The 13,091-nt window shown below is 36.7% G+C and overlaps 1 protein-coding gene across 6 annotated transcripts in view; it reads right to left on the bottom strand.

Annotated features, from left to right (window-relative positions):
* sema6e (sema domain, transmembrane domain (TM), and cytoplasmic domain, (semaphorin) 6E) overlaps window positions 1-13,091 on the bottom strand; it is a 144,449-nt gene that overhangs the window by 44,224 nt on the left and 87,134 nt on the right. For all 6 annotated transcript variants that reach the window (XM_055047115.1, XM_055047119.1, XM_055047120.1 and 3 more), the window contains 4 exons: window positions 10,650-10,706; window positions 10,319-10,420; window positions 3,271-3,361; window positions 1,545-1,667 (listed from right to left, as the gene is read on the bottom strand). In XM_055047115.1, coding sequence (XP_054903090.1) covers window positions 1,545-1,667; window positions 3,271-3,361; window positions 10,319-10,420; window positions 10,650-10,706 — 373 coding nt within the window. The remainder of the gene's footprint in view (window positions 1-1,544; window positions 1,668-3,270; window positions 3,362-10,318; window positions 10,421-10,649; window positions 10,707-13,091) is intronic.

The raw sequence follows: 13,091 nt of genomic DNA, 5'->3' as shown, positions 1-13,091 counted from the left end.
AAACACAGGGCTCAAAGAAATCTTCCTCGATGTGAAATTGCAAATTTGCATATTGGGAAAGAAGCAGAAGAACAAACAGTCAACAGGAAACTATTGTACCAAAAGAGCACAGATGGTCCAGGATCAACGGTCACACAGATTACATTATAATCAGGTCGAGTTAGAAAAGCATCAACCTGGCACAGAAGTTTTCCAAATTGTTCATTAAGATTCAAGCTTCACCAAAGTCTCCCAAAAAATTAATTTAGGTAAAAAATTTGAACAGAAGTTCAAAAACAATAATCAAAAGAAGATTAAATAGTTCCTTATGAACATTGGTTTTTAAAGAGGATGCAATATTTGTGTGGTTAAACCTCACAAATTTTGCACTGGAGTTAACCTACTGGGCCCAATCAGATGTGGAGATTAGTTTTCCTAAATATAAATGAATTTGGATGGTGGTGTAGAGCCACTTGCATTCTGGACAATCAAAGGAGTGGATACACTGTGAAAGGCATCCACAGTGATAACATTTTGTAGCTTTATCCATACAAAGCTGTTGTATTTGACAGTCATAAATCTGTACAATAACAATATTAGGGCAGATTTTCATTCCATTTTCAGTCATCAACAGAAGTTTGCAGGGCAGTATTAATGGATTTATTTGTAAGTTTCTGTCAAAAGTAACTCTAAACTGCAGATTTTTTCATGTAGCATTATTTCAAATATTCTAAAGAAAACAAAATATCTAGGGAAGTTGAATTGCACAGCACAATGATACTTAATAGGCTATTCACTGGCATTTTGATCCATTTTTTATTTGCTGATTAGCTGTGCTCTCAGAGTAGAAACAAAGAAGACCATGGATGTTTGCTTTTGTGATAATGCTAAGATGATTTGCACTGTGTGTAGTAATGCATATTACAGTAAATTTGCATTAAACTATTAAAATAAACATGTGTTTTAGAGTCTGTCTCAGGTAAATGCAGATTTTAGTGGCAGTGGCCTATGAATCCCATGAATACCAGGGGTCCACTCTACTTATATCACTATTATGAATAAAAAAACAAAAAAAGTTGGTAAAATTATTCATAGTCTCCTACTGAGTTGTCTTGGAAACCAGAACCAAATGGTAGGAATAAAGCATGCAGATATGACGACAATATTCAGGCTTATTCCATCTCAATAAGTGAGATGTACAATCAGTTCTCCTTTTATATAAAATAGGCAGCGTACTTTACATTCTGTGCTTTTCTTTATGTTCAGACAGGCAACTTCTTAGAGCTATGAATGTGCTTCAAATATTACACAAGTACAAATGAAGAAGTAGAGAATTAATCAGCAACCGGCAATCAAGAAAATAACATCCAGACATCTCATCAAAGGCAACTAATTTTTATCAGAGCTTCTTGAACTTGGTTTCACAAAACAGATTAATGAGCAGCAAAAAGCCTCTGTCTGTTGGAAATTATTTACAGATTTGGACAGATAATGTAGACAAATGGAACAAATGGAATGTGACTGGGTCATTTCACAGCAGCCTAAAATCACATCTGGATGATTACCTCGGAGCCACTTGGAGTCATATTTGACTGTGCGCAGAACAGGACTACTTTCTCCCAGACTTCTATAAATGACTGCATCGCTCGCCAAGAAGTCAGTCATTGTTGCAGAGTAGAAGTCACCACCTGAAGGACACAGAAAATTAAAAAAGCAGAGACTGAGATGCACTGTTGGGGAGCACAATTACAAAACAGAACCTGCATGGCTTTAAATGTGTATTTGGATCAGAGATGGCTGCTGATGTTCTTTAAAAAGGAGGCTGAGTAGAGCAGATGTAGGCGAACATGCCAGTCTGAATAGCAGCAAGTGTGAACTTTGCTCAGATGTCAGTGGAAACCTGGCAGCTTTAGAGAGCTGCTTTGGCTCTTGCATCTTTCCCGAGTTTGACCTCAGCGTGTTCAGGGTGTATCAGTTTCCTTTACTGCTAACATTAGCAAAGAGACTGTAAATCCAACCGCAAATAAGAATCGTAAAGAGGAAACTATAAATTATATCTGCTGAAGAGCCAAACATTAAAACTAAAATAACACTCAACCACACAAGCCTTCAACGATGCATTCAACTCATCTTCGTCAACATCCACTTCAAATTAAACTTCATTTTTTGTTTCTTATTGTTTTCTATAGTAAATCTAATAGGAGTGACAAGATTTCTAGATAAAAGTAACTTAAACACAAAATACAACTACTGTTCTACTATTTGGATTGCTTTGCACAATCCAAGCACCAGAACTATTTGATCAGTTCTACTGTTACTGGTGAAATAAGGAATACTTCCTTTTCATCGCTTAGTGATTATTTATCGGTGAAATAACAGAAACAGAAAAGCTAACTGGTTGACCGTAATGTCCATTCACAAAATAATTAAGTATCATTACAACTTTCAATTCAGAACTCAACTCAAAAGTCGTTGCATGCTTTTTTGAAGAATCTGTTCCACTGTCTTCAAAATCTAGACTAGTCAAATCTAAATTGTAAAATTGTGAACTTATTAGTGAATTATCAAAGCATAGTTTAGCTATGGAACATTTGCTTTTTTTTGTAAAAGTAGTTATGCATCCCTGTTATATTTGGCATTTAAACCATCTGAGGTTTGGATCCACTCAAACATCCTAGTACACAACTGTACTGATTTCAGGTCCTTTAAAAACACAGAAAAACAAAAATTACCTTTTTAAGGCAGAACAGATATCAGTGCTAGTATTAGTAGAAGCCATAACATTAGTTCAAAGGTATTCTTAGGCTACCATAATTTTTAGGTGTTTGCGGCGTTTCCTTCACTGAAAATGACACACCTCAAGAAATACATGTTGCAAGTCATAGAAATACTCTCCTTTTTTTTATTTCAAATTAAAATCTATGAGGCATTCAGTACTGCATGGCTGAGAGTGAGAGAAGCCTGTTTCTCACAGTATGGGCGACTGAACTTGGTTCGGACTCAAAATATCCTCAAGCTAAATTTCAGAAAAGTAGCTGAAAGGTTTTATAAACTTTACACAACATCATCGGAGTTCAGATTCTGGGAGGAAATCCAAGATTTCTGTATTTCCAATATGTAGGAAGCATAGGTAGGAAAACTTAATACCTTCAGTGTGACATTAGATATTTTGTTATTAGCCTGACCTGCACAACTAAAATGAACTAAAACCAAACAGGAGCAGTGGTTGTTTATTCTATGAAGGTTTTATTTTTAAATCACTGAAATTAATGTCCACTTTGGACTACTCACCTGCAAAAAGGCCGACATTAGACTGGCGGGATTCGAAGGGACATCGAGCCTGTCCCACTACCTCCTCGCCTTCCTGCTCCAGGGTCGACATCTTAAACAGAGAGAAAACTTAATCAATCAATCACGTTTATTTGCATAGCACATTTCAGTAGCAAGGCAGTTCAAGCTGCTTTACATAATAAAAATTGAAAATGACAAAGTTATAATGAGACCACATACAAAGTTTCAGGGTTGGGGGACAAAGGCTCAACTCAGCAAAGCTCTGCATTGTGGCTGTAGCACTGATGGCAAAGAATCAATTTGTCCTGTATATCAAAAGTCTGAAAGAAATTTGGTAAAAAAGTGTAGCTGAATAGTAGTACTAAATCAATCTGCGGTAGTAAAAGGCAAAACATGCACCGTAAAGATTAGTTTTATTTGATGCATTATATGTGGGTCGTTTCCATAAAAGCAGTGTGTGCAGGTCCCGCTGCTCAGGCAGACAGGCCAGTTTATCTCCCGGCCACAGATATTAAGCTGCTATTTTCCAACCTGCTGTTAACAAGGTTGTAAACTTCAAATACGACAATGCATGAAACCCAGCAGTGTGTATGTTTGTGGGCTGTGAAAGCTAAAGGAACACAGAGCAGGTTTAATGCCCTTTGTGGCAATATGGTGACAAAAATATACACATACTGCAGATTAGAAGCCCATTAACACGCTTGCTTAGTTTGTCATGTAAATCTGATCTACACAGTTGTGTAATTGCTGCTCTGTTATTCTAGATTAGATTAAAAATAATGAATTGTTGTTCTATGGAATACAAAGTTTTTACTTCTGCATTCAATATTTATAAAACAAGACCAGGATTGTGGAAAAAAATAAACAAAAATAAAATTACGCTATTAAAAACTAGATGAGCGTCGCAAATAGTGATGCTTAAAATTGGTGCAAATTGTAACTTGGATCTGATAAAGGCATATTTCAGGTCACTGTTTTGGTATTTTATCATTATATGCAATAAGCATTAGTTTAACGCAAACCAGTTCTGTAGTTAGAACCTCAAAATAAAACATTTGACATCTGTGCGCTGGATCAACACTAATAATGTGAACAGATCTTAAAAAATATATGAAATGCAAGACAATATCTTCAGCTTCATCTCTGTACAGCTTTAAGAATTCCAACTGCGTTGCAAGTTTGACTTGTTTTGATGAAAAAAAAAAAACATACTGCACTACTTCCAATTTTATTGTACTACGCTCCACTGAAGCATCAAAGGCAAACTTTGATTGGATTTGTTGAGGTTTTCACAAAACCATGTTTCAAAATTGCAGAAATGAAACAAAATATATACTACAGATTTACTAATGCTTGATTCCAATGTTCAGGATGTTGCAACAGATAAAGGGCAATTGCTTACAACTGCAGCAGTATCTAGTTTGTCCTCTGCAGAGCAGGTTTGCTGAAGATAGTGAAGGTGAAGGTGCTGGTGTCTAAGTCTTTAAATTTAATCCAACAAAAACTGCTGCTATTTGAGTGTTCATGCTCATACAAAGGCAGGATCTTGCAAAAACATTTATACAACTTGAACTTCAATTTTTTCCCACATCAAATTTCAAGATACTTGGGATCAAACTCAGAGACTCTGAGAAACTCTCATTGCCCCCAGTTACAATTTGTAAGGCTGACTTGGTGTTTCAATATGTCCACTCCTCGCATTCGCAGCATTAAGATGTGGTATAAACATGTTTATTTTATAAGAAACACTTCTAAAGGTGGATTCATCTAAGCACTGCTTTAATGGTAAAGTAAAAGAATTGTTCAGAAAGTGTGTTGCGCACTGTCAAGACTTTCTTCGGGACAACTGCATTCTGCAGAGCTAATTATAACCATTGAGGTATTCCATGAAATAAAGTCTAGCAATATTAAGAAAGTTAGGAGAAATATTGAAATACCGACGACAGAAAGCTCTGCAGCTTAGACTCCAACTTGCTCTTTTTGAATGGATTTTTTTCTTTTTATTGAAATAGGAATCAACTGTATTACACAGACTTCACAACGACTCAGGGTTTAGTTAAATAAAAATAAATTCAGAAATTAGAAGTGATAGTTTTGCAGATTTGTGAAGACACTGCAGGGTCATTAGACACAGCACATAGGAAGACAGACGGTTGTAACGCTTTAAGATTTTGTTTCATCATTAATGCATGCTGACGACAGGCTTTCTGCTGTCTACACACCAGCTGTCTCAGCAGCCTGGGCAGCGAAGCTGCCTATTCATAGACAGGCATCCACTCATGTCTTTCACAGCCACACAAATCTGATTCAATCCCCCACAACCCTGCACATGTTTTTTCTGTGCAGTTTCAGGAACAGATTCCTTGTTATGATTTATATTTCTTCCCTGTTTCTCCAGCAGTCTGAACAGCCATTTCTCTTCCTTTTTCAGACGAGGGAAACAGATGAGGGGTGCAAGGCGAGAAGATGTTTTGGTAAAGCTGTAAATCAGCTGCTCTTTTTATAAAGGGAGTCTGTGGCAGGAAGATGATAACGTGTGAATATAGGTCGAAACGCAGCCCTTTAAACATTTTACATCAACTTCTCTGCAGGACCGCTGGCACATCTGAGCCAGAGTTTGATTTTGGAGAACATTCAGGTAATGTCAGCCTGTGGAGAAGCTCTGCTTACTTCATAATCCCTCAGACTGCTCCGGGAATCGGATCAAAATGATGAAATGTTGACACTATGACCTCAAAAAACATGTAGAAAAAGTAATATTGACTAATTTGGAAAGTCAATTTGGAGCCTGTAATATATGAGCTGTTTAAAACAGGAAAAAAAAATTTTCACTGAAGCAGATTCAGTGCTTACCAGGTCTGGGTCTGGAGCCGGTTCTTACCTTGTACTAAAAAAACTGCAAAAAGCTGAAGTGGTTTTCAATGACAGTCAGTTTGGAGCTACTTTATTACATCACTACAAATGTATTTTAATCCTTTGTAGTGTTATGAAAACTGTTTATCTATGCCCACAGTTTATATCAGTATCGCTTTAAGCTAATGTCTCAATATCACCAGCTTAGTTTTTAAATGCTGATCTAAGCAACCTCCGGATTTATGAGCACACTTAGACATCTCAAACTTTGCTCTTCTGCCTCAGTTATTTCACCGAGGCATTACAAACCGGGTCCAGAGTACAGAAAGTTTAAGGAAGGATTTATTCACACACACAGAGTTTACAAATGAGTTCACAAACTGTATATAGATTCAGCTGTAAAAATTGATTGAGTGCCTGTCTGTGTGGTGCATTGACCAATAGAAATTATATAGTATTAAGACATAATAGTTTTGCTGGGAGGATACTGGAGGGTTAAAAGATGGAGAATATGAACCAGTAAGTGTTTTCTTTCAATGCCAATGCAACATCATGAAGCTAAGTGTTTTTGTTTCAAATTGGGCCATTAAAAATAATTTAGCTTGGCAGCTTTCATGGATCTCTCATATTTATTGGTTTTGGTCCATATGTTTTCATCAAATTGATGAACCACTTCCCAGCAACAGTGTAAAGATTTAAATGGTCTTGCAGTGCCAGAGTCACTACTTATGGCAAAGAAAAACCAAAGAACATAATCTTAGAAACAGTCAAAGAAACAACGGTAGCAGTACAGCAGCTATAAATTTGTACCTTCAAGAGATTAGGAAGATATCACAATTATGTTAAAGGGTGCAGTTCTGCATATTTTCAACAATATGTGCAATGCCACCCTCAAACCTCAGTAGATGAGGGAAACTGTTTATTTTAAGAATTGTGGAGATATGAGTGTGAGACTATTTATCAAGAAAATGTTCCAATCCATCTCACTTTAGGCTTTCATTCAATTTGTGGCATTTATTGAACAAGTCCCCCTTTACTCCGTGACTTCAGCATTTACAGCTGGGTTGTCTCAGAGCCAACCTTAAGGCACAAGGTCTTTTTATTTACCCTTCCACAGCCTGTGGGCTTGATAGATCATGGAATACCGCTGCAAGCTATACTCCGATTAATAGAGAATGCTTGGAGACAAATCTTCAAAAGATGAAGATGAAAGTCAAGCAAAGGCAGCTTTGTTACTCCTGGAGACATGGGGCGGCAGATGGCTCTCCAAGGTATGAATACAAAGAACATTTTGAGAATTAAAAACTTAATATAACCATTTATACTAAAATATTTATTTTTGCAATTCATATGCATTATAGTACTGATGGAGAATATGATTTATATATAAATAGTAGGTAGAGATTATATATTTAGTGGTTAAGCCAAAAAAACAAAACAAAACAAACAAAAAAAAAAACAAGGAGATATGCTGAACATTTCCTACTGTTACCATCCAATGTGAAATACCATATTTTTTAATAAATTTATCAACAAAACATTTTCATTCCAGTGAACTTCTCATATTTTTGTTAAAGACACTGAAAGCTGGAGGAAGCACAGATTCTCATCACCTATAACACTTTAAACTGGGCCAATTCACTGAGGATGTGGGAGAATAAAATTTTGAACTGGGAGTTTTTTTTTTTTTTTTGCATTTTTGTGTATTTCAGACTCCTTTGCAAAGTCAGTAAGTGTAAAACATAAATATGAGTTGTACTCCCTCTTGTAATGCTCCGGCATGAATCATAGTCCAGACGGGTGATGTAACCTCTAAGGCCACGTCATGCTGGATTTCATTCAACAAAAATCAAACCGTAGGAGTTTTTCACAGGGAACACATCTCGGGACGATGAAAAATTAAAGCAAATTTATTTCATTTAACCAGCAGCGTCTGTGATTTATTATAAGCATGATCACTGGTAAATACAGCTGAGGTGAAACTGGCACAAACTTGCTTTTCCCACTCCTACTTTTTTCTCCTTCCTTTTCCACACTCAGCTTCATTGTGCCGGAGGTGTAAAAGGAGCAACCATCAGCGTATTCTGTGTTCTGTCAACAGATTGCTTCTCCCCGTGTCTTGTTGAGCCAACATATTTTTCACCAACATAAAATACAAAACGTCAGCTGACCATGTAAAACATAAAAATGACGCCCAAAGTGAGTGCTGTGTGCTCAGTGCTGACCTGCTGCTAATGTCGAAATAACTGCTTGATCACTTTTTTCAGCTAAAAATATCTGATGCTTCATAGATGCCAACAAGAAAGTCTGTTGATGCTAACGCTTGAAAATAGTTTCTTTGTATAAGTGCTGAATTTGTGCTGGAATCCTTCCTGTAAATACATTAAATCAGTTTATTTTATATGCACACAGTCAGTGTGAGTTCACAGCTGTTTGGAGGCTGAAGTGCTGACTGACAGAGTTTCTTTCAGGATGACAAATTCTGCAAAGATTGTGGGTGGACCTCACTTTGTAGCAGCTTATGTGGGTGTCATTTCACAGGAGATTTATTATAACATTAGCTTTTATTGCTCAGGTCTCCCAAACTATCAAGATGTTTTCAGTAAAGTAGGAGAATGTTCAAGCTCTCTAATCTGATTCTAACAATAAAAACCTTCCCTAAATTCTTATTGAGCAATAAAGCGATTTTTCTATAAACTAATGTTAACATAATGTGTCAACAGACTTCCACTAAGCAGCGTTTGGATTGCAGATTGTATGAATGTCTTTCAAACTATGATAGGCAGGCAGGTATGCTATGGTGAAACCAGTCAAGCTCTCTTTAGCTGTGAAGATTGCTATTAGAATTATTTTATAATTACATAAAATAAAAATATGACATTACATTTATTAGATTAAAAGGACCAATTAAAAATGACATTGAAATAGAGAAATGCAAATTTGATGAAAGTATGATGCATTTGTCACAGTCTGCTTTTAAGTCAGCTTTGCCTGCTTCAGTTTCGAACTTGTCCTTGACAAAGACGCTCAAAATGGGTGAGCAACTATTTCCCAGCTAATTTCAAGATGGATAAATATGTAATGACCTTTATTACATAAGAAGGTCATGTCATCTATAGCATAACAAATAATAATACTAATAATAAAAAAGTCCGATTGGAAAGTCATACAGTGTTACTGAGAACAAGACCTTCAATATGTCTACCATGTTTGTTTTTTTAATTATGAATTGCTCTATTTTTCATTACCTCCTCAATGTCCCAGAAGAGCCTTGGAACAAACTTTTAGGCACAGCTGAACAACCTTACTGTTCAGCTGTAATTATAGTTAATTTCATAAGTGATGCTGCCTCAAGCTTAAAGCAACATTGAATCTTTAATAGATTATAAAACAAGTAGGCATGGAAGAAAATAAACTGACTTAATATTTTTATGTTACTGACATAGAAAATGCATTTTGCCACATACTGCTGGGTTAGTGAATTAATGTTGATTACAGCTGCAGTGTGGATTTATAGTTTTGCATTAAGCTCAGTGTTTTGCTTTTGCAATTCTGGTTTTCCAAACATGACTACAATTGGTGGACCTTTTTGAAGACCTTTGGATTGCAAATTGTATGAATGTATTTCATGCAATTAGCATTCATTCTTGTGAAATTGTATGAATGTGCTTACAAAATATGATTTTGTGTGAAATCACAACAATTTGTAGATTGTAGATTCAGAAATGCTTCTGAATTTACATCCCAAACTGGCAAAAATTGGTTGTCTGCTTCACCATTTACTAAAGCAAATTTATCAACATCAACCTTGGTGCTAAAAGTTGTCCTCATTGTGTTGAGTCAATTCTTACACATGTAAATAATCTGTCAATAGTAGGTTAGTATCAGAGTTTATATTATATTACGTATTATGTGTTGTTGTAACTTTACATTTGGAAGGAAATGAACCCGTTGTATTTGTCTGTGACCTGAACACACGAGTTATATCATGGATAACGGTATTTTCACATAAAGGCAGGACGACATTAATGTGGCAAAAGTGTGTTATTTCCATTTTAAAAGACAAAAAAATAAACAGTGCAACTGAGAGCATGCAAGGACACCTCCACAAACACAGTGTCTCATTATGGCCCCAAAACGATCACTTATCAGTAATTGAGGCCAGCAGTCGGCACACAGCGGTGCAGTAAGATACCTTATAGTTACGGCAGGTGGGATTGAAGGCATTGGTACCACAGGCAAACAGAGTCTCGTCATTGCGTGGGACCAGCACTTTGATGTAGTTGTAACATTCATCCTGTCAGGAGGGGATAAGTTCAGTGTTATTGCAAAGCAATAAAACCAAATGAGGTTTTAGCAACTTCCTGCAAGACACAAACAACTTTACTGCTTAACAGCACATTATTCTAATCTTTAGATTTCACTGTGGTGAAAACAGACATGGGCCAAGGAGGACTGCAGGAGAAATCAGACCAACAGCACAAGTAGAGAGATGAAAATATATTTCTCTAGATGATGATACTCACGCTGTTCTTCCCTCTCACAGTGCACTTCGCCACATCCTTCGTCTTCCAAGTCAGTTTCTGGAAAACAACAAGACAGCAAACTGTCAGCTCGAAAACAAGACTTTCTCACCATCTCAGCTTCCGTCGCTCCCAGTCGTTCAAGTGCCATTACAAGACCGCTGTGATAAAAATCTCATTAATTTCAATAAAACTGTTGTGGGGAAAAACAAACAGGGAAGTATCAGGGACCCCCGCAGCGCCTGAGTGTCTCATCAATGGGCAGCCAAACACTGTGGCTCCTCAGAGATAAAAATCACTCGGAGATGAGAGCGAATCTGTGAGGCTGCGAATAGAAGAGAAACAAAAGACTGCAAAAAGGAAGCTCAGATCACTTTACAGCCTATATGAAGAGGAGTAAATTAATCCCAATTAACCTTCTGGCCAAAAACAAATTAAAAACAATCCTTCCCTCCATCTGCAGACATAAAAACAACTCACACTTTCTGTATCACAGCCTCATACATGCTGAGCTGGTACAAAAAAGATCCAGCAACTTGTTAACAAGCTTTGCCAGCTGAAGGATTAAGGCATTCCTCCTCATTGTCGACTAATTTACGGATAAAATTCTCCCGAACCTCCTGCATTCCTCTGAGAATTCAAGCAGTTGTCTACATGTCTGTGTCAATTGAGCTCTCATAACGATATATGATCAGACAGAGTTTGATGTCTTCCTCAGTGACATGATGGGTGTATTGGAACAATCCCCAACCAGCCTGTAGGTTAAAACCGCTGCTCAGCTCAGCTTTTAAATATCCCTGAATTTTATCCAGGATAAAACAAACGCTGATTTGCTGGAATGTGTTATAAATAATTTGCCTCCAGTTATTATGCACATTTATAATTACTTGTTTTTGTGGAGAATCAGTAAAACAGTTCAATTAATCTGTCTTTTCTGTGGAAACACCTCACCTCATGTTTGATTTTACTGCGAGATAAAATATACTTTTAGAAAAAAAAACAATCTCACAACCAGCATTTAAATGCTGAAGGCTATTTAAAAATAAAGAGAATACCACTTTTAGATCCTATTTCTGAGTGAATGTCAGCACCTTTAGGTTTCATTTGTTCTTCTATTTGTCTCGAGTTTGGTATAAATAAAACAAAGTTGGAGAAGAAAAAAAAAAAAGGAAATGCAGGGATCAGCTCTGGTTCCAGACCGACGTAAAACAAAATGACACCACAAGGCTCCTGTACTTTGAGTTAATGTCTAATTATCTCCCTGATGATGCACAAAACATGAGAAACATTAACAAAAAAAAATGTGTTTATAATTTCATAATTGTTTTCTCAACACAACTCTGACTTAGTTTTGTGAAGAACTGATACAATTCAGTCGAGGTCAGCACTATGGTAATACTTCTGCTGTCCTCTTAGCTCGATTTGGTTTACTAATAAAAACATACAGCCGCTCAAACCAGGGGAGATCAATGAAGGGGAGAACATGAATGAACGCCTGGTGTGAAAAATGAAGAGGCGGTTAAAAATGAGCTTGCATAAAGGGAATGGATCTGTGATGAGGACATACCATTTTCTAGCTGTATGAGTCAGTCACACACTAATGATCTAGCGGAGATGGATAACAGAAAGAAAGGAGAATGAGAAGGAGAACATGGGACAGGCTTTATAATTTTCCACTCTGTTGCTGCCGCTATATTGGAGGCTGGAGAAGTTTGAGTGAATGAATAAAGAATGCATCACATTCAAACATTTAATACTAAGCTTCTCGCATAAGAGGAGGACACTCCGGTGCTTAGAAGTTCCCATTTTCATTGTGCAGCAGCATTCACCCAAATCAGCAGCTTAGATCATCCTTGACATGAAGCAGTGCCCTTATCGAAACAAATATTCACGTTTAGGGCTAATCTAAATACAAGCAAACAAAAAGGTCAGACCTCAGAGAGCCTTTATTTTTGTGCAATCATGTTTGACAAATGAGATTCAGATAGGGCAGAACAAGGCACTGCAAAAGCAACAACAACACAATTTAATTTGTGGTAGATGCATGTCTGGAGAGAGATTGCTTAATACATGAATGAAAAAGAAGGCAAAGGGTAGAAAATAATCAGGCTCAAACATTACAAGAACTTGCTTTTTTGTGTAAACAGTGCGATTCAGAAAGAAAAAAGGAAAATAAAAGTCAGAAATGCCTTGTATAAATAACTCTGGGTGCTCCATTCCCCATCTTTAAAAAACACTAGTTATTCTCAACACACAAAGCATACTGCTAAAGTTATGCATAACATTCCTCCTTCCAACTGGCTAATTATATTATCGACATGTAGATTTTGAATGCGTGGTATCTAAAATACATCATCTTACTAAAAGCGCATTAAAGTAATCCTTTGCAATTGCAATATTGAAAAAATTGATTGAGCAATGTCAACTGTGTCTTGAAGCATTATG

Source organism: Poeciliopsis prolifica, unplaced genomic scaffold (genome assembly GCF_027474105.1).
Source record: "Poeciliopsis prolifica strain line A6 unplaced genomic scaffold, Auburn_PproV2 SCAFFOLD025, whole genome shotgun sequence".
Taxonomy (NCBI): domain Eukaryota; kingdom Metazoa; phylum Chordata; class Actinopteri; order Cyprinodontiformes; family Poeciliidae; genus Poeciliopsis; species Poeciliopsis prolifica.
This window is presented reverse-complemented; position numbering and strand designations above follow the sequence as displayed.